The following is a 24,794-nucleotide window of genomic DNA, read 5'->3' as shown; positions in this document are numbered from 1 at the left end:
TGGAATAATCCTTGGATACAGTACATGACTGAAATCCGTTTTCCTCTCAGCCTCTTTGTTTTCTTTGAACTATACTTCCATATTTTATCCATCCTTTCCTCTTTTTCTAAATGGCACAGTGCAAGAATTCCCCCAAATAAAATGGACTCTGTATCAAAACAAGTTTCGTCCCCCCCCGCTCCCCGCCCCAGAACATTTCAAAGAACCAGTGTCCAATACAACATTGGGAAATGCTGATCTGGGAAGACCTGAGTTTTTAAAAAAGGTAGTCTTAAATTTTTATATTCAAAAATCATTAGTTAATCTAGGTTATAATTAGCTTTTTTTTTAAGAATTAAAAATCACCACTGCATGCTCCTGTAGGGGAGAAATTCAGCAGTTATGACAAATAAGTGTAATAACACAAAATCTGAGTCATAGACAAGGTACAGTACCTGAAAAAGTCACTGCATGCTGCTAAGACACAACGATGACATGGGATTGTTTCATCTTTCATGATTATTTTGAAATCGTAAAAGACATTTTGTTCTCTAAAATTCTGTAGTACACTTAAGATTTTCTGTCCATGATCTTCAGACACAAGGAAGTTGTTTTTCTTCTCAGATGGAAGTCCATTGCATGAGTTTCGTTGGTTGAGATGATATGAATTATCCATAGCCAATTCCAATTGTTCTTAGAACTGGAAAGAAAAACAATCGCTGATGTAGTAGAGTCCTGACGAAATTTCAGATCCAAAATTTGTTTAATGTCAATTACACAAAAATTCTAAGATCATAATAAACCTTGATCTAAACATTTGTTTTCATGAATTTCTTTTGAGCTTTTATAAATATTGAGCTCACTAGAAAATAAAAGACTATATTAAATTGAGGCATAAAGTTCAAGCCATACAATTGTGTCAAATAGCACCATTTATAATTTATATATATAGCTCATATAGGATCTCCCCACATGACTAGTCTTGTTACACATAAGAGGTATTATTTTATAGTAGCCGTCACATGGGTATATACCCAACACATCCCTCTGCCCTCCCATCCCTTTTCTTCTGGTAGCATAGCTGATGTTAAAGTATCGATCTTGAAGCGTAGCCTTCTGGGGTTCAACTTTCAAGACAGAAATAATTGAAAAAGATCAGTGTTACACTGTGTTAACTAGTTAGGGCCTTTAGAAAGGAACAAAAAGGCAAGCATTGATACATGTTGGCCTGTTTGGATACCTTTTCTTTTTGTTGTCTGATTGCTATGACTAGGACTTCCAGCACTATGTTGAATCCAAGCGGTGAGAGGGAACAACCTTGTCCTGTTCGTGACCTCAGAGGAAAAGCTCTTAGTTTTTCCCCATTGAGGATGATGTCAGTCAGCTGTGAGGTTTTCATAGATGGGCTTTATGTTGAGGTATGTTCCCTCTAACCCTATTTTGTTGAGGGGTTTTTATCAGGAATGGAGGTTGAACTTCATCAAATGCTTTTTCTCCTTCTACTAAAATGATCCAATGGTTCTAGTGCTTGCTTTTATTAATGTGGTGGATCATGTTGATTGATTTGTGAATACTGAACCACCCCAGCAGCCCAGGAATAAATCCCACTTGACTGTGGTGAATGATTCGTTTCAATGTATTGTTGGATTCCAGTCGCTAGTATTTTACTGAGAATTTTTGCATCCATGTTCATCAGGGATATTGACTGTAGTTCCCTTTTTTAGTGGAATCTTTATCTGGTTTTGGTATCAGGGTGATGGTGGCCTAAACAAATGAATTTGGAAGTTTTCCTTCCATTATATTTTTTGGGAAAGTTTAAGAATATTAACTCCTCTTTAAATGTTCGGTAGAATTCACCTGTGAAGCCATCTGGTCCCGGATTTTTGTTTGTTGAGAGGTTTGTGATTTTGGACTCAATTTCGTTGCTGGTTATTGGCCTTTCAAATTTTCTATTTCCTTCTGTTTCAGTTTTGGTAGTTTCTATGTTTCTAGGTATTTACCCATTGCTTCTACATTGTCTAATTTGTTGGCTTACTGCTTTTTAGAATATTCTCTTATGATTGTATTTCCACGTTGTTGGCTGTTATTTCTCCTTCATCATTTGTCATTTTATTTAGTTCTCTCTCTCTCTCTCTCTCTCTCTCTTTTTTTTTTAACCAAGTTGGCTTATTTGAAAGCAGGACAGAAAACAGTATAACTTCACTAAAAAAGGCCTTTTAAACATGCGATCAGAAATCTAAGACAGTTGAAGGCCAGACAACCGTGACTTTGCCAAACTGCAGATTCAATTCTATGCAAACAAGTTTACCCACCAAAAAGCAAGGAAGTGGGAAACAGGTTCTCTACCCGTTCAGAGAAACTTGTCTAGTAGCAAACTAGAAATGATCCCTGAGTCTTCAGAAAGGAAAAGAAGCCTGAGAACTAGGGAGCCAAAGAAATAGGGAACATTGATTCCCTTAGTATGTTTTTATCCCAGTTATCTAGTGCTTTGCAAATCATCCTAAACTTAGTGGCTTAAGACAACAGTTTATTGTATCTCATGGTTCTGTGGGTTTCACTGGAGCTTCTTGCTCTGGGACTTTCATATACATAGAGTCAGATGGGAGCTCTGGCTGAGGTCATCTGAAGGCCTGACTGGGCTACAGGTCCAACATGCTTCCTTCTTTCCCATTCTGGATGCTTCAAATGGGATGGCTAGAACAGACGGTGTCTGTCTATGTGCACTCTGTCCATGTGGGCAGCCTATACTCCCTCATAGCATGGCAGTGTCACGGTGGCTGGGTTCTCCCAGAGAAAGCATTTCAGGCCCAGGTGGGAGCTATATACCCTGTGGTCCTACAACTTCAATTAAAGCTCTAGGACTGAGCCATCTACTGCTCTCTTGTCCAATATAGTAACCATGAGCCATGTATCACTATTTAAATGTAAATTACCTAAAATTCAATTAAATTAAAAATGCAGTTGCTGTAGCCATATTTTAAGTAATCAGTAGCCATATGTAGTGATGGTTACTTTTACGTGTCAACACAACTGGGCCATGGGGTGTCCAGATATGTGGCTAAGTAGTGTTTGTGGGTGTGTCCGTGGGGGTGTTTCTGGAGGAGATTAACATTTAATTGGGACAGTAAGTAAAGCAGGCTGCCCCGCCCTCCCCCCCCCCCCCCCCCCGACCCCGTAATGTGAATGGGACTCATCCAGTCCATCCCAGAATAGAACAAAAGGCCAAGAAGGAATTCTGTCTGTCTGCCTGGATGTCAAGGAGTTGGAGCTTCAGGCTTCTGCTCTGAACTGAGTCATGGATGGTAACCATGCTGTCGACTCTCCTGTGCCTCCAGCTTGCGGGCTGCAGATCTTGGGATTTCTCACACTCAAGGATCATGGAAACCAACTTCTTATAGCAGATCTGTCCGTCTATGTCTCCACCTGGTTTCCCTCGAGAACTCCACCAACACTTGTGGCTGTTCTGTTGTACAGCAGAAATGCACAATATTTTCCTTATCACGGAAGTTCAGTTGGATGGCTTCTGTAGTATATGAAGGAAGAACAGCGTGTGCACATGCATGAGAGAGCATGTGCGTGTACAAGTGGGGGAGTAATAGGATGGAATTGGCAGTATTATTGGAGAAGTAAGTTACCTGCAGTAATTCAGTGAGCAGTGTTCTAAAGTAGTTGTAAGTAGGGAGACATAACAAGTGTGGGTGTCAGGAAGGGAGAGAGATAATTAGAGGTTTGGGATCAGTTCTGAAGAAAAGGCAGGCAGAAAACAGTTGTATTGGTCAGAGGTCTCTAGAGAAACAGAGCCAGTGAACCTACAGGTTACAAGCTTGTTGGTTTTGTGTAGACACACATGCACACACATGCTGGTACTTGTGTGTCTATAAAAAATAAGGACTTGGCTCACAAAATTATAGATGTCCCAGGATCTGTGGTTGGCACTCTGGAGACCCAGGGCAGCTGGTGACGTAAGCTCCAGTCTGAAGGCTGGGCAGCCTGGAGAGCTGGGAACAGCTGACTTTTTTCAGTTTGAGTCCAAAGGCAGCAGTGGTTGTCTCAACTCAGCACTCGGGTAAGGTTCGTCTTACTCAGCAATTTTGTCCTATCCAGGTCTTCTACTGATTGGATGAGGCCCACCCTCATGAGGAAGGACAACCTACTTCTCCCAGTCTGTCTGTCCAAGTGTTAACTTCATCTGGAAGCTCACTCAACAGAAACACCCACAATAATATCTGACCAAATGTCTGGGCACCCTATGGCCCCGTTAAGTTGATATAGTAATTAATCATCACAACACTACAAATCTTAACAATGTTAACAATATCTGACCTTAGATGGAAAAGAACATATAACCCAAGTTAGAGTGGGGTGCACAGAGAATTGTGTAGGGCTGCCACCCCAGGAGTAATTCTTCACCTCGCAAGGCATGCCTCTTAAGCCACTTGTAAAACTCTGTTATTAAAATTATGGATATTTTTTCGTCCTTTTCTAAGAACTATAAAGTCATCCATTCTCCCAGGGCTGCGATATAATGTGAGCAGTAGGATGAACAGGCTTCAGAATTGGAGAGATGAGCTCCGTGCTGTTTCAGCACTTGACTTGTGAAATATCTGAGGCCAGGAACTTCTGGTCTTTGATTCTCATTTTTTCCTTCTGTAAAATAGGGACAGACTGTACCTGTCAGTCGTTGTACTATTGAGAAGAGTAAAGATAATACATACTTGAGCATTAAGTATATGCTAGATAAGTGGAATTTGGTACTTTCTACCAAAAATTTAACACAACAGCCAAGGAAATCACTTAATTGATATTAATCAGGAGGTTTACATTCCTCACGTAGTGGGGAGAAGAGTGAGAGAGGCAGCTTTCTAGTAATTGCTAAGCTGAAGAGAAGAGTTGAACACAAGTGCTGTCACTGTAAGAGTTTCCCTGAAGTGCCAGATCAGTGGACAGAAGACATAACCCTGCTTGAGACTTGAGCCAGCCTCTCCTACTGCCTCCGTGACACCGGAGGGAGAGGCCAAGGAGTGCGTCCACTACATAAAAGAGTACACGGGGCAGAGAAGCAGGCATGATCTATATAAGAGAGACAGACGTGACTTAATGCTGTGCAAAGGGTCAAAGCATCTTCTCAGCCACACAGTGAGACCAAGGTGTATCTCCTGGTCTGTTTCTCACGTCTAGCAGTGGGCTGGTGCATCAGTGATCTGTAACAGCAATGCAGGGTCTCTGCTCATCCTGCCTCAGAGAACCACAGAATTGGTTGGGAGATGCAGTCCACATCGCCTAGACACCCCCTGGAACTGCTCTCAATTCTCATCCATTTAAAGGTATGTATTTAAATCTCTCTGACAGAGGAAGTTAGATGCTGAAGATTGAAATACACACTCATCTCCTACAATCTTAGATTCTTCTTGGGTTGTAAAAGTTCTTTCAAAGTTTACGATGATAGGTGTTGACAAGGCTGTGTGATCCACATGGGATAATGTAAAGCAGAGATTGCTACCCTGACCTTCAAGCCGTCTAGTGAGGGGGAGATGGAGGGAAGGAGGTGGGTAGATACTGAACACAACACTTTCATTCTGCATGTGATTATGTGCGTGTGCGTGTGTTATCTATACATACAATTAACTTTAAAATATATTTTTAGGGGCATTAAAAAATACCTCTATTTTCCAATTCTTTAATGTGGCCATGATTACCACTGGAAACTACCAAAGTTTAAGTAATATGCTGATTCCACCCGCCCCCCACCCCCGCCCAAGCTCTGTTCGTTATATGTTTCCATTGAGATGAAGAGCTTCTCTACTGCCCAAGCCAGACACTCAGAAATCCTCCTCCACCAACCATATCTATTTTAAATTTTTTTTCAACGTTTTTTATTTATTTTTGGGACAGAGGGAGACAGAGCATGAACGGGGGAGGGGCAGAGAGAGAGGGAGACACAGAATCGGAAACAGGCTCCAGGCTCTGAGCCATCAGCCCAGAGCCCGACGCGGGGCTCGCACCCACGGACCGCGAGATCGTGACCTGGCTGAAGTCGGACGCTTCACCGACTGCGCCACCCAGGTGCCCCGGACCATATCTATTTTAAAACCACCACCTTTTCTCCACCCCGCTGCCGTTCTTCAGGATGAATCTCTCACTGTTCTCACTTGAACTGCTGCAGTGCCTCCACTCGGATCTTGCCCCCTCTGTGCAGTTTTATTGAATATCCTTGGGGCTTCAAACCCATGTGGGCATTGGGCATATGAAGATAAATGGGTCACAGGATCCCTGCTCTTGCAGGCCTCCAGGCCAGTTGGAAAGAAAGAAGTAACAAATGTGATAAGCGTCAAAACTGACATGGGAAGAGTATCAAGGAGGCAGGAAGGACAATCTCAGACTTGCTCTCAGGGAGGAGGAGGACAAAGCAGAGGGGAGAGGATGAAGGAAGACATTCTGATGGATGTGGTACTGGAGGTGTTAAAGAAAAAACGAAAGATGGTTGCCGAAGAAGGTGAGGAAGACACTTCCAAGAGAAAAAAATGGTAAGTGGAGAGATAGGGATGACAGAGTCATCACAGCCCCTTGGGAGAGACCCCATGTTGAGGACTAGAGATGGGGCAGATAAAGCTGAAATAGTAAACGGCCTGGCTCACGCGGTCTGGCTACCATGCAAGGGGCCTGGGTTTCATTCTAGAGGTAATGAGGAATATTTAGAAGGACTTTAAATAGGAGAGGAATTGCACCATTGGATTTATATTTTAGAAACATCATTCTGCTAGGAATACAGCAGTGAGTAACCAAGATGTAGCTCATGTTCTCACTGCACTTACCATCGAAGGTAGCATTCACTGGTATGAGTAATATCAATTAAAAAAAAATCCAAACATTGTTTTCTTATTGGATAAGAAATTTTCGTTTTTGTTAAGCCACTGAGATGTGTCTATTACAACAAATAGGATTATTTTAATTAATGGATATTAATTTTAATCCCAGCAACTCAAGTATATTTATTAATCTAAATATCTGTTGATTCTTTTGTGTTTTCTGCATAAAAAACTACATCATTTGTAGCCAATGGGGCTTGTTTGTTCTCTTTCCTGTTTTTTTACAGGCATTATTTCTTTTTCTTCTACTACAGAAGTAGCTAGGATCTCCTGTACAATGTTTAACTAAGGCAACAACGGTTTGTAATACTTTTTAATAAACGTGTGTATATATAATTTATATGTAATTTTTTTATAGCTGATTATACATATATAAGGAACTTGTAACTTGTGTTAGATTAAATCAATCATTGAGGATCATAATTCATGGATAAAAAGTGAGCCCAATGATATAGTATACAGTAATTTTTATTTCTATGACTAGTAATATAAGTAAAACTACTTAGTGGAAACTTTCAAGTATCAAACTAATACATTGGCATTATGCATAGGCATTCATTTTGGTAAAGTGGTTAAAAGTTAAAGGCTGCCATGGTTACTTCATATAGAATGGCTTCATACAGAAGCTGAAATTTTCTATTTTCTTAACTTGGTTTAAGCACATTTATATATGTAGACTTTATTTAATCATAATAATTATAAGTGCTATTGAAGAGAAAGGGTGTTGGAAAGTTTATGAAAGGGATAGGGGAACTGAATCCACAAGATAAGTAAAGCCACTGAAATGGATACAAATCAATCAAGAAAAATAAGTAGAATCAGTAGAGAAAGAGGGCTGAGAATGGAACTCCAATGATAACTAACCCTAAGGGAAAGACCGTTTAGTTGAAAAGAATTATTCATGTAGCACCTGCTACCTGCCAGGTGACAGTCTAGATGAACTGGAGATACAGTTGAAAGTACAATTTGTGGAAGACACAAGGTGAGGAAGTTCTACAGCTAAGGAAAAACTCACAAAGAGCAGGGACAGAAATGGAGGAAAATTAGGAGTGGTGATGGAAAGCACAGGAAGAGAATTTCACGTAGGAAGTAGTTACATCATCCAAAGCTGAGAAAGGTTAGGCAAGGTAAGGACTGAAAAGACAATGTTGATCATGCGGGGGTGGGGTGAGGAGAGGTCAGATTATAGTAGTTTTAAGAGGGAATACTGGACACAAATTTGTATAAATTATTTTTTAAAGAAGTTCAGTGAGGTAAGGACTAGAGGAGTAGGTGGATTCTAGGAAATTCTGTTGTCTTTTGTTTGAGATGGGAGAAATACACTGAGGAGAGAGTGGCAACATGGGGACAATCGAGATAAATGATGACAACAATCTACATTCGGCACCTACATCCATACCACAAAGCACATCTTTCTGGACCTTTAAACCAGTACATCAAAGAACAATACTATATGGTGAAACTTCCATTTCTGTTAACAGGTAAACATTGATAGGCAAGTAAATGGTTAGAGACTCTTAACTTTTATAGTTATTGAGTGATATAACAAGCCTGAAGGTACTAGAATTTATAGTAAGTAATTTATATAGTTATTTCATTCAGCGTTTATAATTTAACTTTGGTAATAATGACTGTTTACAAAATGGGAAGTTGAGGCTCAAGATTGAATGATGAGCATAAAGATGTAAAACCAGTAGAAACCTGCTTAACTCAAAGTTTATACTCTTTTCAATGCTCTTCTGGCCATAGATATTAATATTAAATGAAAGCATAGAGTCCTTTTCATGTGCCTAAGATCCAACCATAAATGTACTGGCCAAAAAAGTTACCACGGCAGTTTAACATCATTCTGAAAAAGAAAGATATACAGGATAATAAAAATAGCTAACATTTATAGAGCCAGTACTTTGTGTCAGGTGCTGATCCCTGGGTTTCACACAGTATTTAATTTAATTCTTATAAATATTACTCCTATAAAAACAGTGAGGCTTTGTCTTCCAGTAAGGTGGAGTAGACATGCTTGGCACTATTTCTGCTGCTAAAAATGACTGAGAACCCTGGACACATATAAAAATATATATCATAAATCTATGCAGATGGTGAAAGGTGGAGAGAAATAGGCAGACTGGCTAGTGAACGTGGGACCCAAGAACAATACAGTGGTGAGTTCCTTGGGTTTTATTTTTGCCTAAGATATCCCAGATACTGAACAAGTGGACAACACGAACACGACTGGGCGGGCACATGCATAAAGAGCTCCGAGAGAAACCTGATCTCTTTAGCCATAGGACCAGGGGCAGGAGCAACCTAGTAAGAAGAGTTTTGACAAACATGATGGAAAAACTGACTATCTACAGGCACTCACGTCAGCAAAAGTGGAATGGAGAGCCTAGCATCCCACCCCTCCCAGGATGTAATGAGATGCGTCAACCCTCCTCTTCCTATCCATGGGAAGGCAGAGTGGGTAGCTAGTCCAGGGGTAGCAAGTGTCCACCACTTCCCCTCCACCATCAGTGGAGGTCATGTGACACATGGGATCTTGGATTCTACCCCTACCTGGAAGTAAAATGGCATTCCTCCCTGTCCTTCCTGGGTTGGAGCCAGAGGCCCACTGAAGATGTAGGACTTTTCACTGCCAGGGGATGTGCCCCTCCCTCTCTCAGCCAAAGTGGTATCAGAGGATGCAAAGAGGGGAGCCTGAACTCTCAACACCATCCAGCAGTAAAAAGAGCCCTTCCTATCCCAGATGTCCAAGAGGTGAGGTGGAAAATCTGGACTTCTATCTCAACACAGCAGTAATGAGCTGGTGGCCTTAACTCAACAGAGCAGTGTCAGAAAAGACCCACCAAAATACAAGATATAAATAGGATCTAGAGTCTTATTATGAAATATCCAGTATATCCCCAAACCAGGAATATATCAAGTTGAAAGAGAGAAGAATCAACAGACACCGACACAGGACACAGATGTCAGAATTATCTATCAGGAATTTTAAAGCAGCCTTTACAGAGATGCCTCAGTGAGCAATTACATAGTCTGTGTGATTTCAGTTCTTTTAAGTCTTTGGAGGTTTGTCCTGTGGGTTAGGATACAGTTACTCTTGCTGTATGTTCCATGGCACTTGAAAATAATGTGGGTTCTTTTGTTAGGTGGAGTATTCTATAAATGCTGATTAGATTATATTCGTTAATGGTGTTGAGTTCTTCTGTGTCACTTCTGTCTTCTTGTCCTATTGAGAGAGAAGTATTAATGTCTCCAGCTGTAAAAGTAAATGTGTCTATTTTTCTTATTGGTTCTATCAGTTTTTGCTTCAGATATTTTGCAGTTCTCTTGTTTGGTACATAGACAATTAGGTTTGCTATGTCTTCTGGGTGGATTAACACATAATATTCCTCTCTGTCCCTCATAATTTTCCTTGCTGAAGTCTACTTTATCTGGTATTAATATAACCACAACCATTTAATTACTGCTTGCATAGTGTATATTTTTTCATCCTTGACTTTCAACCTACTTATATCATTCTATTTGAAATGAATGACTTATAGGAAGTGTATAAAGTTGGATCATTTAAAAAAAAGCCTACTCAGCTAATCTCTATCTTTTAATTGACGTATATAGACCACTTATATTTAGTGCAGTTATTGATATGGTAATACTTAGGGCTGCTTTTTGGTTGGTTGTTTTATGTTTCTCTATTTTTAATTTATCTTTATTCTTTCTGCCTTCCTTTGGGTTACTTGAACCTTTTTAAATTCCATTTTGATTTGGCTATAGTGACTGAGCATATCTCTTTGTATGGACATTTTAGTGGTTGTTCTAAGTATTACATATATATGTGTGTATATGTGTATATATATACATATGTACACACACACACATATATATATTATATATATGGTGTGTGTATACAGTATATAACAAATACTTGTGTAAACATTTTACCAGTGTCAGTATAAAGTGTATATGCTTTACACTCTTTTACTTCCCTTTACTCTCCCTCATATCCTTATTATATAATTGATTTAAATAACCCTTACATAGTTATAATTTTTGCTTCAACCTCAAGAAACTTCAAAAAGAAGAGCAAAATAAACTCAATGTAGACAGGTTAAAGGAAATGATAAAGAGAAGAAATCTACAAAATTCAAAATAGAAAACTGCAAAGGAAATAAAGAACTTATTCTTTGAAAGGTTTGATAAAATAGACAAACCTCTAGCAAGACTGACAAAGAACAAAAAAGAGAAGACATAAATTACTAATATCAGGAATGCAATAGGGGAATCACTACACACCTTGAAGTTAATCAGAAGGATAAAGAAAGGAATACTAGAAACAACTCTACATGTAGTAATTCAGTAGGGCAGATGAAATGGACTAATTCCTCAAAAATCCACACATTACCACAACTCACTCAAGATGAAATATAAAATTTGAACAGCCCTGTAATTTCTTATTAAGGGAATTAAATTCACCAAAAGTTTTTAAAAAGTTAATACCAAATCTATATAATTTCCTCCAGAATACAGAAGAGGAGGGTACACTTCCCAAGTAATTTTATGAAGTCAGTACTCATGTGGTACCCCAGCCAAAGACAATACAAAAACAAAGAAAGGGAAAAACAAAACCACAGATCAATATCCCTCATAAATATATAAATTTTTAAAAATCAGGAAAAATAATTCAGCAGTATCTAAAACGAATTATGCACAAGACCAAGACCAAGTAGTTTTATCCCAGGATGTAAGGGTGGTTCAATATTCAAATATCAATTAATGTAATCCAGTGTTGAAGCAAAGTGAAAAAGAAAAATCATGTAACTGTATCAATTGACACAGTAAAATCATTGAGAAATCCCACTTTTATTCACGAGAAAACCTTTCAGCAAAGAACAGAGAAGAACTTCCTCAACTTGATAAAGAATATCTATAAAAAATCTATAGCTAACATTATACTAAATGGTAAGAGACTGAACACTTTTGCTCTATGATGAAAATGGCAAGTATGTCCACTCTTACCTTTGCTATTCATCATGGTACTGGCAGTCCTTGCCAGCACACTGAGGCAACAAAATTCTACAAGAGGCTTATACATTTGAAAGGAACAAACTGCCTCTATACTTACAGATGATAAGATTGTCTAAATAGAAAATCCCAAGTAACCTACAAAATATACCTACATCTAAAAAAGGAGTTCAGCAATGCCACAGGATATAGAGCAACATACAAAATCAATGTTTCTTCTATAAACTAGCAATCAACACATGGAAGCCAAAGTTTAAATTATAATACCATTTACAATAGCAGGAAAGGAAAAGGAAAAGAAAGACAAGACTTGGATATAAAATCTACTGAAACGAGTACAAGACTTATACACTGCGACTACAAAATGCTGACAAAAGAAACCAAAGAGGCCTAAATAAATTGACAGATTGTACCATGTTCATAAACTGGAAAAATCAACATAGTAAATATGTCAATTCTCCCTATACTGATGTGCAGATTTAACACAATTCCTATCAAAATCTCAGTAAGATCTTTTTGTAGACATGGATTATTCTAAAACTTCTATGGAGAGACAAGGAAATTAAAACAGCTAACACAGTTTTGAAAAATAACAGTAATGTTGGAAGAGTCAGTCTACCTGATTTCAATACTTATTATATGGCTTCATTAATCAAACTGTGATATTGGAGAAAGACTGACACACAGATCAGTGGAACAGAATATATAATTAAAAAATAGCCCCATTCAAGTAAAATCAACCAATTTATGACACAGCTCAAAAGCAATTCAATAGTGTAAAGATAATCTCTTAACAAATAGTGTTGAAGCAAATGAATATTCACAGGCAAAAAAGTGAACCTTGATCTAAATATCACATTTAATACAAAAATTAACTCAAAATGGATCATAGGCTTAAGTGTGAAATGTAAAAACTAAAACTTTTAGAATATAGGAGAAAATCTTCGTGGCAAAGGGTTAGTCAATGAGTTTTAGATCTATGACATTAAAAGCACACTTCATAAAACAGAGAAAAATGTTACTTGAATGTTATCAAAACTGAGTATGTTTCATATCCTCTGTGAAAGATCCTGTTAAGAGGATGAAAAGACCATCTACAGCCTGGGAGAAAATAGTTGCAAATGAAATTTGATAAAAGATTGATATCTATTAATATAAAGAATTCTCAAAACCCATCAGTAAAAAAACAAACAATTCAATTAAAAAGGGGGCAAAGATAGGAAGAGGTATTTTACCAAAGAAAATCAAGAGATGAACACATGAAGATATGTTTAATATCATTAATCATGGAAATACAAAATTAAGACCACAATGAAATATCACCCCCATCCATTAGAATGGCTAATAAAAAAATATTGGTAACATCAGATGATTGAGAGGGCACCGAGATACCATATCATTCACATGTTGATAATGGAAATTATTTGGCTGTTTCTTAAGCTAACCACAAGATCGTGACCCCATCTGACCAGGGAACCCAGTGTGTAGTTGTGCCTGATTCAAGACCCCGACAACCAGTCCTGCTGGCCTCGGAGCCTGTCCTGCCACCCTGCCTGGCAGAACAGCTAAATCTTAGTCCTGCTCACTGCTGAGTGCAGCCCCCAGCCCAGCTTCACCGAGAAACCTGAGCAGAGCACCTGAGAAACTGAACAGCTCAGCAGCACTTGAGAGGAGCACCTAGCAACATCTCTGCCAGTCTGCAGAGCCCAGCTGGTGAACCCGTCTGGCCAGAGAGCTCAATGTGTTTTGCCCGATTGAAGTCCCTGACTACCAAGCCTAACTGGCTGTGAAGGCTGTTACGTGGCCCAAATGTGAAGCCCTGCCTTGCACTGAATACAGTTTCCAGCCCTGCCCAACAAGCAAGCCTCACCAGAGCACCTGGGAAGTTGTATAGCCCAACCTGTAGCCAAGCTTACAGCAGCAGGTGAGCAGAGAGCCAAGCCAGCAGCTCTTTCCACCTTCACAGCAAAGCTGGTAGTAGTGTCTGAGCAAGGAGTTTGGTGAGCAGCTCTCTGCTGGATTCAGGCCCCTGGCCATCAAGCTAAAGGGCTGTGGAGCCTGTTGTACAACTCCACTCAGGCAAGGAAGCACCTTTGCAGCCCTGCCTAACTGTTGAGTGTAGCACCCTGAGTAGGTGGTGCTACAGGTAGGCCTGAGTAGGAAGTTTAACCAGAGAATCCATGCAGCCACAGAGCCCATGCCACAGCTGCGCATGGGCAGGAAATCAACAGTTTCCAGCCATCGGCACCAAGTCTGACCTCAGGGCTCAGGCAGCCTCCTTGCCCAAATAGAAAGCCCTGATAGCAAGCCCCACTTGACCACGGATGCTGCCAGCTGACCAGTCCAGAACCAAGGTGAACTGACTGGTGAAAGACTGTCTTTGGAGAAGACCTGTAAAATGTGGAAGAGGAGACTGCTTACTCAAATGTATAGATCCCAACACAAAGAATCAAGGATTATGAAGAATCAGGTAAACAATGACATCACTACATGAAAGTAATAAAGCCCCAATAACTGACCCTAAGGAAATGGGAGCTCTATAAACTGCAAAGAATTCAGAATATTCCTCTTAAAGAAGTTAAGTGGACTACAAGAAAACACAAATAACTAAATAATATTAGGGAAATGCATGAATAAAATGAGACGTTCAACAAAGAGACAAATGAATGAAGGAAGGGAGGAAGGAAGGGAGGAAAAGAAAGAAAGGAATGAGGGGAGGAAGGAAAAAAAGGAAGGAAGGGACGGAAGGGGAGTGAGAGGGAGAGAGGGAAGGAGAAAAGAGAGAGAGAGAGAGAGAAATTCTAAAGCTGAAGAATTCAGTGACTGACATGAAGAATTCAATGGAGCGCTTCAACAGCAGACTCCATCAAGTAAAAGAATCAGTGAACTATAAAGTAGGGCATTTGAAATTATCCAGTCAGAATAGCAAAAAGAAGAAAGAATTAAATAAAGAAAGCCTGTGGGCCTCAGTGGACACCACTAAAAGAACAATATATGCATTATAAGAATCCCAGGAGAAGAGAATGAAAAAAGGACAGAAATATTTTTAAAACCATAATGGCTGAAAACTTCCCAAACATGAGGAAGGATATCATGAGGAATGGATATCAGAGTAATGATGCCCAAAGGACCCAAATAGGTTGAACCCCTAAACAGCTACACAGGGAGACATAATTGTCAAAAGTCAAAGACAAAGAATTTTGAAAGCAGCAAGAGTGACATATCACGTACAAGGGACCTCCTCCCCTCCCATAAGACTATGCACAGATTTCTCAGAAACTTTTCAGCCAGGAGAGAATGGGGTGATACACATGGGGTGTATCACACAGTGGGGTGATTCACACAAATATTGAAGGAGAAACAAAAACTGTCAGCTGACCATAGTATAGCTGGTGAAGCAGTCTTCCAGAAATGAATGAGACGTAAAGAATTTCTCAAACTAAAGGAAGTTCATCATCAATATACCTGACTTATAAGAAATACTAAAGGTAGTTCTTTTTTTTAAATGTTTATTTATGTTTGAGAGAGAGAGAGACAGAGCATGAGTAGGGGAAGCATAGAGAGAGGGAGAAGACTCCGAAGCAGGCTCCAGGCTCCGAGCTGTCAACATAGAGTGCAACGCGGGGCTCGAACCCACGAACCATGAGATCATGACCTGAACTGAAGCTGGATGCTCAACTGATTGAGCCACCCACGTGCCAAATAAAATGATGCTAATTGACATCACAAAAACATATGAATATGTAGAAAAATAATCTTAATTATTTCAATTCATTTACAACTCTAAATTAAAAAGTTAAAAAATAAACATTAAAAGTAATCATAACTACAAAAATTTGTTACTGGATACACAACATAAAATATAAGTTAACTATGAGGTGCCTGGCTGGCTCAGTCAATGGCGCATGTGACACTTGATCTCAGGGTTGTGAGTTTGAGCCCCACATTGGATGTAGAGATTACTTAAAAATAAAAAATTTTAATACATACATACATGTATATATGCATATTTATATGTATAAACTGAAACATTAACAATCTAAACTGTGAGGGGAGAAATAAAAATTTAAAGTTTATGTTATTAAAACTGTTATCAACTTAAAACAGAACATCATAAATATCTTTTATATAAGCCTCATGGTAACCAAAAAGGAAAACCCTGTAGTAGTCACAAAAAGACTATGATTAAAGAGTGACAAAATATTGCTCTAACAGTCATCAAACCACAAAGAAGCAGCAAAGCATCTAGGAAACAGAACATGGTTAAACAAAATGGCAATAATAAGTCTTTACCTATTAATAATTAAACATAAATGGATCAAATTCTCCAATCAAAAGACAGGATGGCTGAATGGATAAAAATATAAGATCCAATGATGTGCTGCCTACAAGAGACTCACTGCTGCTTTAAAGACACATGTAGACTGAAAGTGAAGGCATGGGAAAAGATATTTCACACAAATGGTAACCAAAAGAAAGCAGGGATGTTATATCAGAAGAGACTTTAAGCTAAAACGTAGTCAAGAGATAAAGTCATTATATAATGATAATGGAGTCAATCCATTAAGAATGTGTAATTGTAAATATTTATGCACCCAATATCAGAGCACCTAAGTGTATGAAGCAAATACTAACAGAATGGACAGAAATAAACAGTATTAAAATAATAATTGGTGACTTTAACATTCCACTGAATAATGGATATATCATCCGAACAGAGAATCAGTAGATTTAAACAACACTATAGACCAAAAGGACCTAAGTGACAGATACACAGAGTATTTTCTAGGATAGGGCAAATGTTAGGCCATAATACAAATCTTAGCAAATTTAAGAAGACAGAAATTACACTATGTTTTCCAGCAATGATCATATGAAAGCAGGTATCAGTAATGGGGAAAAAAAGGAAAATTAGCAAATAAATGAAAATTAAACACAGTTCTGAACAATCAAGGCATGAGAGAAGAAATTAAAAGGAAAATAAAAGAATATCATGAAACAAATGAAAATACAGCATACTAAAACTTATGGGATGTAGCAAAAGCAGTTCTGAGAGCATAATTTATAGCAATAAATACAATACCATGAAAAAGACCCCAAGTAAACAGCCTAATTTTACATCCCAAAGAATGAGGAATAACAAAATAAGTCCAAAATTAACAGAACTAAGGACATAATAAAAATTAGAGCAGAAAGAAATGAAATAGAAATCAGGAAAAGAACAGAAAAACTGACAAAAATAAGAGTTGGTTCTATGAAAATATGAACAAAATTGATAAACCTTTACCTAACTAAAGAGAGGTTGAGCACCCAAATAAATAAAATTATAAATGAAGGAGGAGATATTATAAGTGATACAACAGAAATGCAAAGTATCATAAGAAACTACTATGTACTATTATACACAAATTAAAATCTCAAAAGAAATAGATAAATTCATAGAAATATACAACCTACCAAGTCTGAATCATGAATGGAAAATCTGAACAAACTAATTACTGTAAGATGAATCAGTAATCAAAAACCTCCCAACAAAGGACAGTCCAGGACCAAATGGATTCATGGGTGAATTTTACCAAACATTTAAAAAGGAATCAATACCAATCCTTTTAGTATCCAAAATGCTAAAGAGTAGGGAATACTTCTAAACACATTTTATAAGGCCACTATAAAAACAAGACAAACAAACCAAAAAACAAAACCCTACAGGCTAACATCTCTGATGACTACAGATGCAAAAAGTCTCAACAAAATAACTAGCAAACTGAATCCAACAGCACATTAAAAGGATAATAGACTACAATCAATCAGGATTCATCTCTACGATGCAAGGATGGTTTAACATATGCAAATCAATAAATGTAATAATTTACCACATTAATGGAAAGATAAAAATCATATGATCAGCCTAACAGATGCAGGAAAAAAAAATTACAAAATTCAACATCCATTCATGATAAAAATTTTCAACTAACTGGGGACAGAAGGAAAGTGAGCATAGAATTCTCAATATACTAAAGGCCATATATGAGAAGTGCAGAGCTAACATCAAAGTCAATGGTGAGTCCTCTAATATCAGGACCAAGAGAAGGTTGTTCACTGTCACCACTATTCAACAGAGTACTAGAAGTTCTAGCTAGAGCAATCAGGCAAGAAAAACAAATAAATGGAATCAGAATTGGAAAGGAAAAAAAAAAGTGTCTTTGTTTGCAGATGGCATTTTATATACAGAAAATCTTCAAGACTACACCAAAAAAACATATATATCTATAGCAACTAATAAATGAATTGAGTAAAGTTGTAGGATACAAAATCAACATACAAAAATCAGTAGCATTTCTTTACACTAACAAGTTAAAATTTAAAATAAAGAAAACGGGCGCCTGGGTCACTCAGCTGGTGAAGTGTTCGACTTCGGCTCAGGTCATGAACTCACGGTTTGTGAGTTCAAGCCCCATGTGAGGCTCTGTGCTGACAGCTCAGAGCCTGGAGCCTCCTTCAGATTCTGTGTCTCCCTTTCTCTCTACCCCTCCCCCACTCATGGTCTGTCTCTCTCTGTCTCAGAAATAAATAAACATTAAAAAAAATTAAAAAACAAAAAAACAAAACAAAAAAAACTCCTGAAAGAAAACTAGGGAAAAAGCTCCTTGACATTGGTAATAGCAGTGATTGTTTGGATAGGACATGTAAGGCACAAGCAACAACAACAAAAAATAAACAAGTGAAACCACACCAAACTGCAAAACTTCTGCACAGTAAAAGAAGTGATCAACCAAATGAAAAGGCAACCTACAGACGGGGAGAACATATTCTCAGCCTACACATCTGACAGTGTTAATATCCAAAAAATATAAGGAACTTATAGAATTCAATAGCACAAAAACCTCCAAATAATCCAATTAAAAATGGGCAAGGAATGTGAACAGACCTTTTTCCAAAGACACTCAAATGGCTAACAGATACATGAAGTGGTGTTCAATGTCACTAATCATCAGGAAGGTGCTAATCAAAATCCCGAGATATAAACTCACACTTGTCAGTATGGCCTTTGTCAAAAAGATAAGAAATAACAAGTGCTATTGAGGATATGGAGAAAAGGGAATCTTGTATACTTGTGGTGGGAATGTGAATTGGTGCAACCAATATAGTAGAAAACAGGAGATTCCTCACAATTTTAGAATAGAACTACTATATGATCTAATTCAACTTCTAGGTATATATTGAAAGGAAACTAAATTGCTCTCCTGAAGAGGTATCTGCACCCCACTGCAGCATTATTCACAGTAACCAAGACAAGGAAACAAATGTCTGTGGATTGATGAGTGGATAAATAAAACGTGAGGTACACACACACACACACACACACACACACACACACACACAAATATTAGCCCTAAAAAAGAAGGAATTCTGCCATTTGTGACAGCACAAATGGACCTTGAGGGCATTATGCTAAGTGAAATAATAAAGACAAATACTGTATAATGTCACTTGTATGTGGTATGTTGGAAAAAAAAACTCATGGAAACTGAGAACACGTTGTTTGCCAGAGGGGGTGGGGGATGGGGGAACTGAGTGAAGGAGGTGAAAATATACAAATTTCCAGCTATAAAAGAAAGAAGTTTTGGAGATCTAATGTACAGCATTTTGACTACAGGTAACAACGCCGTATTCTGTATTTGAAAGTTGTTATGAAAGTAAATCTTAAAAGCTTCAGAAGAAGGAAATTCTAATTATGTGAGGTGATGGATGTTAACTGAACTTATTGTGGTATTCATTTCATAATATATACAAATATCAAACTATCATGTTGTACACCTAAAACTAGTACAATGTTATGTATCAATTATATCTCAATAAAAGTGGGGGGAGGAACTAAACATACACTATATTATCCATAGATCTGGGCATTTATCCTAGAGAAATACAAATTTGCATATGGATTTTCATAGCAGCTTTACATGTATGGTCAAAAACTATAAATATCCAAAGTGTTGCCCAGTATATGCATGAGTATATAAACTGTGGTACGTCCATCTCATGGAATGTATTAAAAAGAAACAAACGACTGACATACATTAACAACTTAGATGGACTGCAAGAGCATTATGAGTGTACAAAGGCAATCTCACAAGGTCACATACTGTATGATTCTATTTCTGTAATATTCTTGACATGAAAAATTGTATAGAAAACAGATTAGTGGTTTCCAGGGACTGAGGACTCTGGTGTGGGTGGGAGGGTGGGTTAACACAACGGAGAGTTTTATCGTGGTTTGTAATAATCTGTAACTTGATTAGTTACAGGAATGTACCCATGTGAAAAAAATGACATCAAACTGCACACAAACTGTGGCCCAATGTCAAATTCCTGATTTTGATATTGGACAATAATTATGTAAGATGTAGCCATGGGGAAAACTGGGTGAAGGGTACATGAGATTGCTTTATACTATTTTTAAAACTTTATGTATATGTGATTATTTCAAAACAAAATTTAAAAGACAAACAAAAATTCAATTTAGAAACCATTTTGATATCCCAGTTTTCCTCTTGTTCAAAACACTTAAAAAATGCGAAGGAAAAATCATTTTACTTTTTGGTATAAGTAGTTACTTAGTTTTTTAAAAGAAATTGAATGTAAAACAAAAAAGCTAAAAGGTACCCAAACTTAAGACTTTCAAAATGATAAAAACTGTATTTCTGCATAATGACATGTCTTGAGAAAATAAATTTAAGAAACCCCAAACACAAACATTAACTTTATTATCATTAAAAACATGTTATTTAATTTGGTTCTTGTGTTGGATTAAGTCACTTATTGAGGTTTATTGTTCATAAATAAGAATTGAACCCAATGATGGAAGTATAAAGTAATGATTATTTCTGCACATGGTAACAAAAAAGCAAACTTTAACAGAAATTTTCAAGTATTCCCCAATACACATTCTTAAATATATTAGAGTCATATACAGGTATCCACTTTCATGAAGCTGTTAAAAGATAAACCCTGCCATTAAATTCAATCCAGAATGAAAAATCCAAGAAGCTGAAATCTTCATGTCTTAAATTTGGTTGGAGTAAATCTGTACTTGCAGTCCTACTGTGTTTTGCAAACAACAAAGAGCCGCAGGATCTAGAGCTGCAAGAACAGGGTCCTAAATGGCCCGTCACTATTCTAGTAACCTCTATTGAGGCTCTCTGAGGCATTAGCTTCCTCATGTGCAAAGTGGACACCCCAATTACATTGTATTGTAAATTATATCATGAAAATTAATATTGTCATGGGGTATATCAACATTAATGGTTAAACTCAGTAATAACATGTACTTAGTAACATTATTAATTGTAAAACAATTCTTGGTAAAAGATCTGTAAGGCAACTTTTTTCTTCAAATATTCTGCAAATTCAGTATGACATTTCACTAATTTTAAGACACACATTTTTTCACACTCAACATATCTGAAAATGACAGGTATCTTATAATTGCTTTTGGTCAGGTAGCAGTCATGACACCTGTCATTACATATGTACGTGCATCAAAATGTGGAAAATGGGTATTGGTGATTTAAAAGAAAACTCTGGAGATAACAATGGATACTCGTTTAGGAAATGATGCATCGGGGGGTTCAGTCGTGACTTCAGCTCAGGTCATGATCTGACGGTTCGTGGGTTCAAGCCCAGCATTGGACTCTGTGCTGACAGCTCAGAGCCTGTATGGAGCCTGCTTCAGATTCTGTATCTCCCTCTCTCTCTGTTCCTCCCCTGCTCACACTCTGTCTCTCTCTCTCTGTCTCAAAAATAAACATTAAATTTTTTTTGTTATTAAAAAAATGAAATGATGTGTCACTAATGCTCTCGGATTACAGAGACTGACCTTATATAGAAAAACATGGACATTGAGATTCTGAGTTGAAAGTGAATTATAAGCACTGTACTCTGAATATGACAAAGTTTTACAAGCATCTCAGCTAATTTTGCTTTTTATGTGTGTAAGAGGGTGATACGTGATTTTTTAAAAGGGCTTTCCGTAAGTATGAAAAGTTCGACACGATAAAGAGTTGTGTTGGACTTAAAAACTGCACTGTTTTCTTTCTCAGTGGCACGTAAAACAATGGTGTATTTTATAAGACTGCATCTCAACTTCAACAAACTACTCTGTGCTCAAAACATTGAGTCAATTTTTAAAACTATTCTCGTTATTTCCTTTAATGTCTTCCACTAAAGTTTGATTTAAATAGTTAAATTAATAAAAGTACAAGAATCAAGTGTGATAAGACCTTGATAGAAAGTAGTGACAAGAATAGCACGTGCCATTTGATGGGAGCGCAGTATGAAAAGAAAGCTGTGCTGTTGTGCTGTGACTGACCTGGGTGGGCCCTTTCTGTTTGGCCTTCCGGTGATCGAATTTGGTCACCGGAGTTTCAAAACAGAACGTGATTGGTGGCATGTTCTCATAAGCACTTACGACAGAGTGCTAACTGTATGCCAGGTACAGAGGTAGACACTAAAGAAAGCATGGAGAACAGAGGCAGTCGTGACCCTGGCTTTCCCCGGTGGTCACTATGTAATGAGAAAGACTGACAAATTATCCATCGTTATCCATACTGTGAAGAAAGAGCTGGGAAATGGGAATAAAAACGAACAATGGGGAATGTTCAACTTCAGAGAGTAATGGTGGCGACACTTCCATAGTGCTTCCTCTGTGTGTTCTGTCCTACGTGCTTCAGAGCCTCTTTAATCTTCAGAAGAACGGTGTAACATAGATTCTGCTGTTGTCCCCACTTTACAGGGAGGGGGAGGGGAGGCTTTGAGACCTTAATTTGCTCAAGGGCATACAGCAAGTAAGCGTGGACCTGAACCCAGATGGTCTGGCTCCAGAGCTTTTGCTCCTGTCCGCTACTGTGTCAGGGCGTGCCTTTCGGAGAAGGTGTCACTGAAGGTAAGGGGCTGGTGGGAGAAATCATGTAGCAAGGCCTAAAGTGGGAAGCGGTCCTTCAGTTTTAGGAAACGAAAGGAGGCCAGCAGCACTGGAACCGTTTGACAAGAGCAAGAATGTTGCGGAGGCCAGTGCCACCTCACGCAGGTCCTGTGGGCCAGAAGGAGCAGGGATTTCACCCTAAGTGCTGTTGGAACAAAGCGAGACTTTGCGCTGGACAGTGACATGGTTTGATTTACTTTTTAAAGTATCTTCCTGGTTGCTGTAAGAAGAATTAAGAGATAAAGGGCACTAGAATTCACGTCATTCACTTATTCAAATATTAGAAAGTTTACAGAGTAGCTACTATCTTGGCAAGCACTATTCTAGAAACTGGGCACACAGCCACAAACAACGGACACCGGGTCCTCCACTCTGCGGTACACTTTAGGGCGGTGCGCGCACACGCACGCGCATGCGCGCGCACACAACCTACCCCCTCTGCTGCGTCAACACTTTCTCCAATTCTGTTGGACAGATTCCATCAGTGGACACATTTTAGTATCTCCCACTTTACACATCAAACAAGCAAAAATCTGTCCTTTGAACCTGTATTACCCTCCAGTTACCATCCCATGTTTCTACTCCGCCACCCAGAAACAGTCCGCAGTAGCTTTGCCTCCACTTGCTGTGTGAGCCCACTACCGTCCCTTCCTCCCTTTCACCCTGGCACCGGACTGAGGCAGTATCACCACGCTGCCGCCAGCAATGCTAAATTCTCTCTCCCCGTTTTAGAGAACTTCTCAGGGGTATTCGCGTGGCTAACTAGTCTCCCTTCTGGAAACACGCATCTCTAGTGTCTGTGGCACATCACTCTTCAGGTTTTCTATCTTGCTGGTCTCCTTCCTTCCCTGTCTAGTCAGGGGCGCGGACAGCACAGTGATTAGCTCGGAGCCGAGGAGTGCTTATGACAGGGAGGACACAGGAAACAACGTTCCCTTCTCCTGCAGGCTCGAAAACTAGTCGGTACTGCAGGTGAAGACATGATGGCAGGCTAGACCACAACGTTAACAATGGAGAGAGAAAAAAACGGATTTTAGCTCTATTTTAGAAGTAGAATCAGTAGAACATGGAATCGATTGGACATGAAAATTGAGGGAAAAGAAAAATCAAGGTTTCTTTCTTGAGTAGCTGGTAGAATCATGGAGTTATTTGCTAAAGTTTTGAAAAGTTAAGTTTTACAATGGAATAAAGTTTAAGTGGTGACTCAGTAAAAAGCTAAATGCACATTATTCACTCAAAAATCACTGAACCTTAGAGATGATTTCATTTGATACCTTTCCACTGAAATTGATCCTTGGAAGAGGTTATGTTATTTACCCAAAGTCACACGGAGAACACAGTTTACTTAGGATCCCAATAAGAAGGCACAGATCAAGATCTGGCAAGATGACTATTACTCACAAATTTGCTGAACCTCTAATATTTTAGTCTTCTTTTCCCCCTGACCAATGCAATAAAGATATTGTAACAAAATGTTTGGGTTTACTGAATATAGTTAGGCACATTCATATTTCCCTAAGATAAAAATGAGGGAAATAAAGGTAGACCGAATATAAATGCCAGTGTTAGGTTATAAACGGAGTAAACTCTATTGTAAAGGTTGATCAAAGCATTTACTTGTGTATACCATTTGTAGGAGGCAAGGTATGCATTAAATTCCCTCTCAAGTAGCTTACATCCTAATTTGTAAGATAACACACATACATAATTCAGGATAATAGATATTATAAGGTAGTGCTAGAAGAGTTGCCAAATTAATTAGTTAAAAACAAACAAACAAAAAGATACTCTGGGGTAGTCCTTAAGAAAAGGCAAGGTTTGCCCTCAGCCTTGAATAAGTAATAATTTACAAAGTACACAGGGAAGGGGATTCCATTAAAGAAACCTATAAAGAGTGCCCAGGATACGACCAGGCTTGGGAATGAGGCAGGGGGTGGGGAGAGTGA

At 38.4% G+C, this 24,794-nt stretch overlaps 1 protein-coding gene across 2 annotated transcripts in view; it reads right to left on the bottom strand.

Annotated features, from left to right (window-relative positions):
* The window catches only part of KBTBD3 (kelch repeat and BTB domain containing 3), a 33,686-nt gene that overhangs the window by 7,195 nt on the left and 1,697 nt on the right, over positions 1 to 24,794 (bottom strand). Inside the window, exons 2-3 of one of the 2 annotated variants that reach the window (XM_053204171.1) lie at positions 6,077 to 10,074; positions 435 to 679 (exon numbers count right to left, since the gene is read on the bottom strand). In XM_053204171.1, coding sequence (XP_053060146.1) covers positions 435 to 655 — 221 coding nt within the window. In that variant the 5' untranslated portion in view covers positions 656 to 679; positions 6,077 to 10,074. The remainder of the gene's footprint in view (positions 1 to 434; positions 680 to 6,076; positions 10,075 to 24,794) is intronic. The other variant, XM_027051973.2, reaches the window with a different exon arrangement.

Source organism: Acinonyx jubatus, chromosome D1, assembly GCF_027475565.1.
Source record: "Acinonyx jubatus isolate Ajub_Pintada_27869175 chromosome D1, VMU_Ajub_asm_v1.0, whole genome shotgun sequence".
In the NCBI taxonomy this organism is placed as follows: Eukaryota; Metazoa; Chordata; class Mammalia; order Carnivora; family Felidae; genus Acinonyx; species Acinonyx jubatus.
This window is presented reverse-complemented; position numbering and strand designations above follow the sequence as displayed.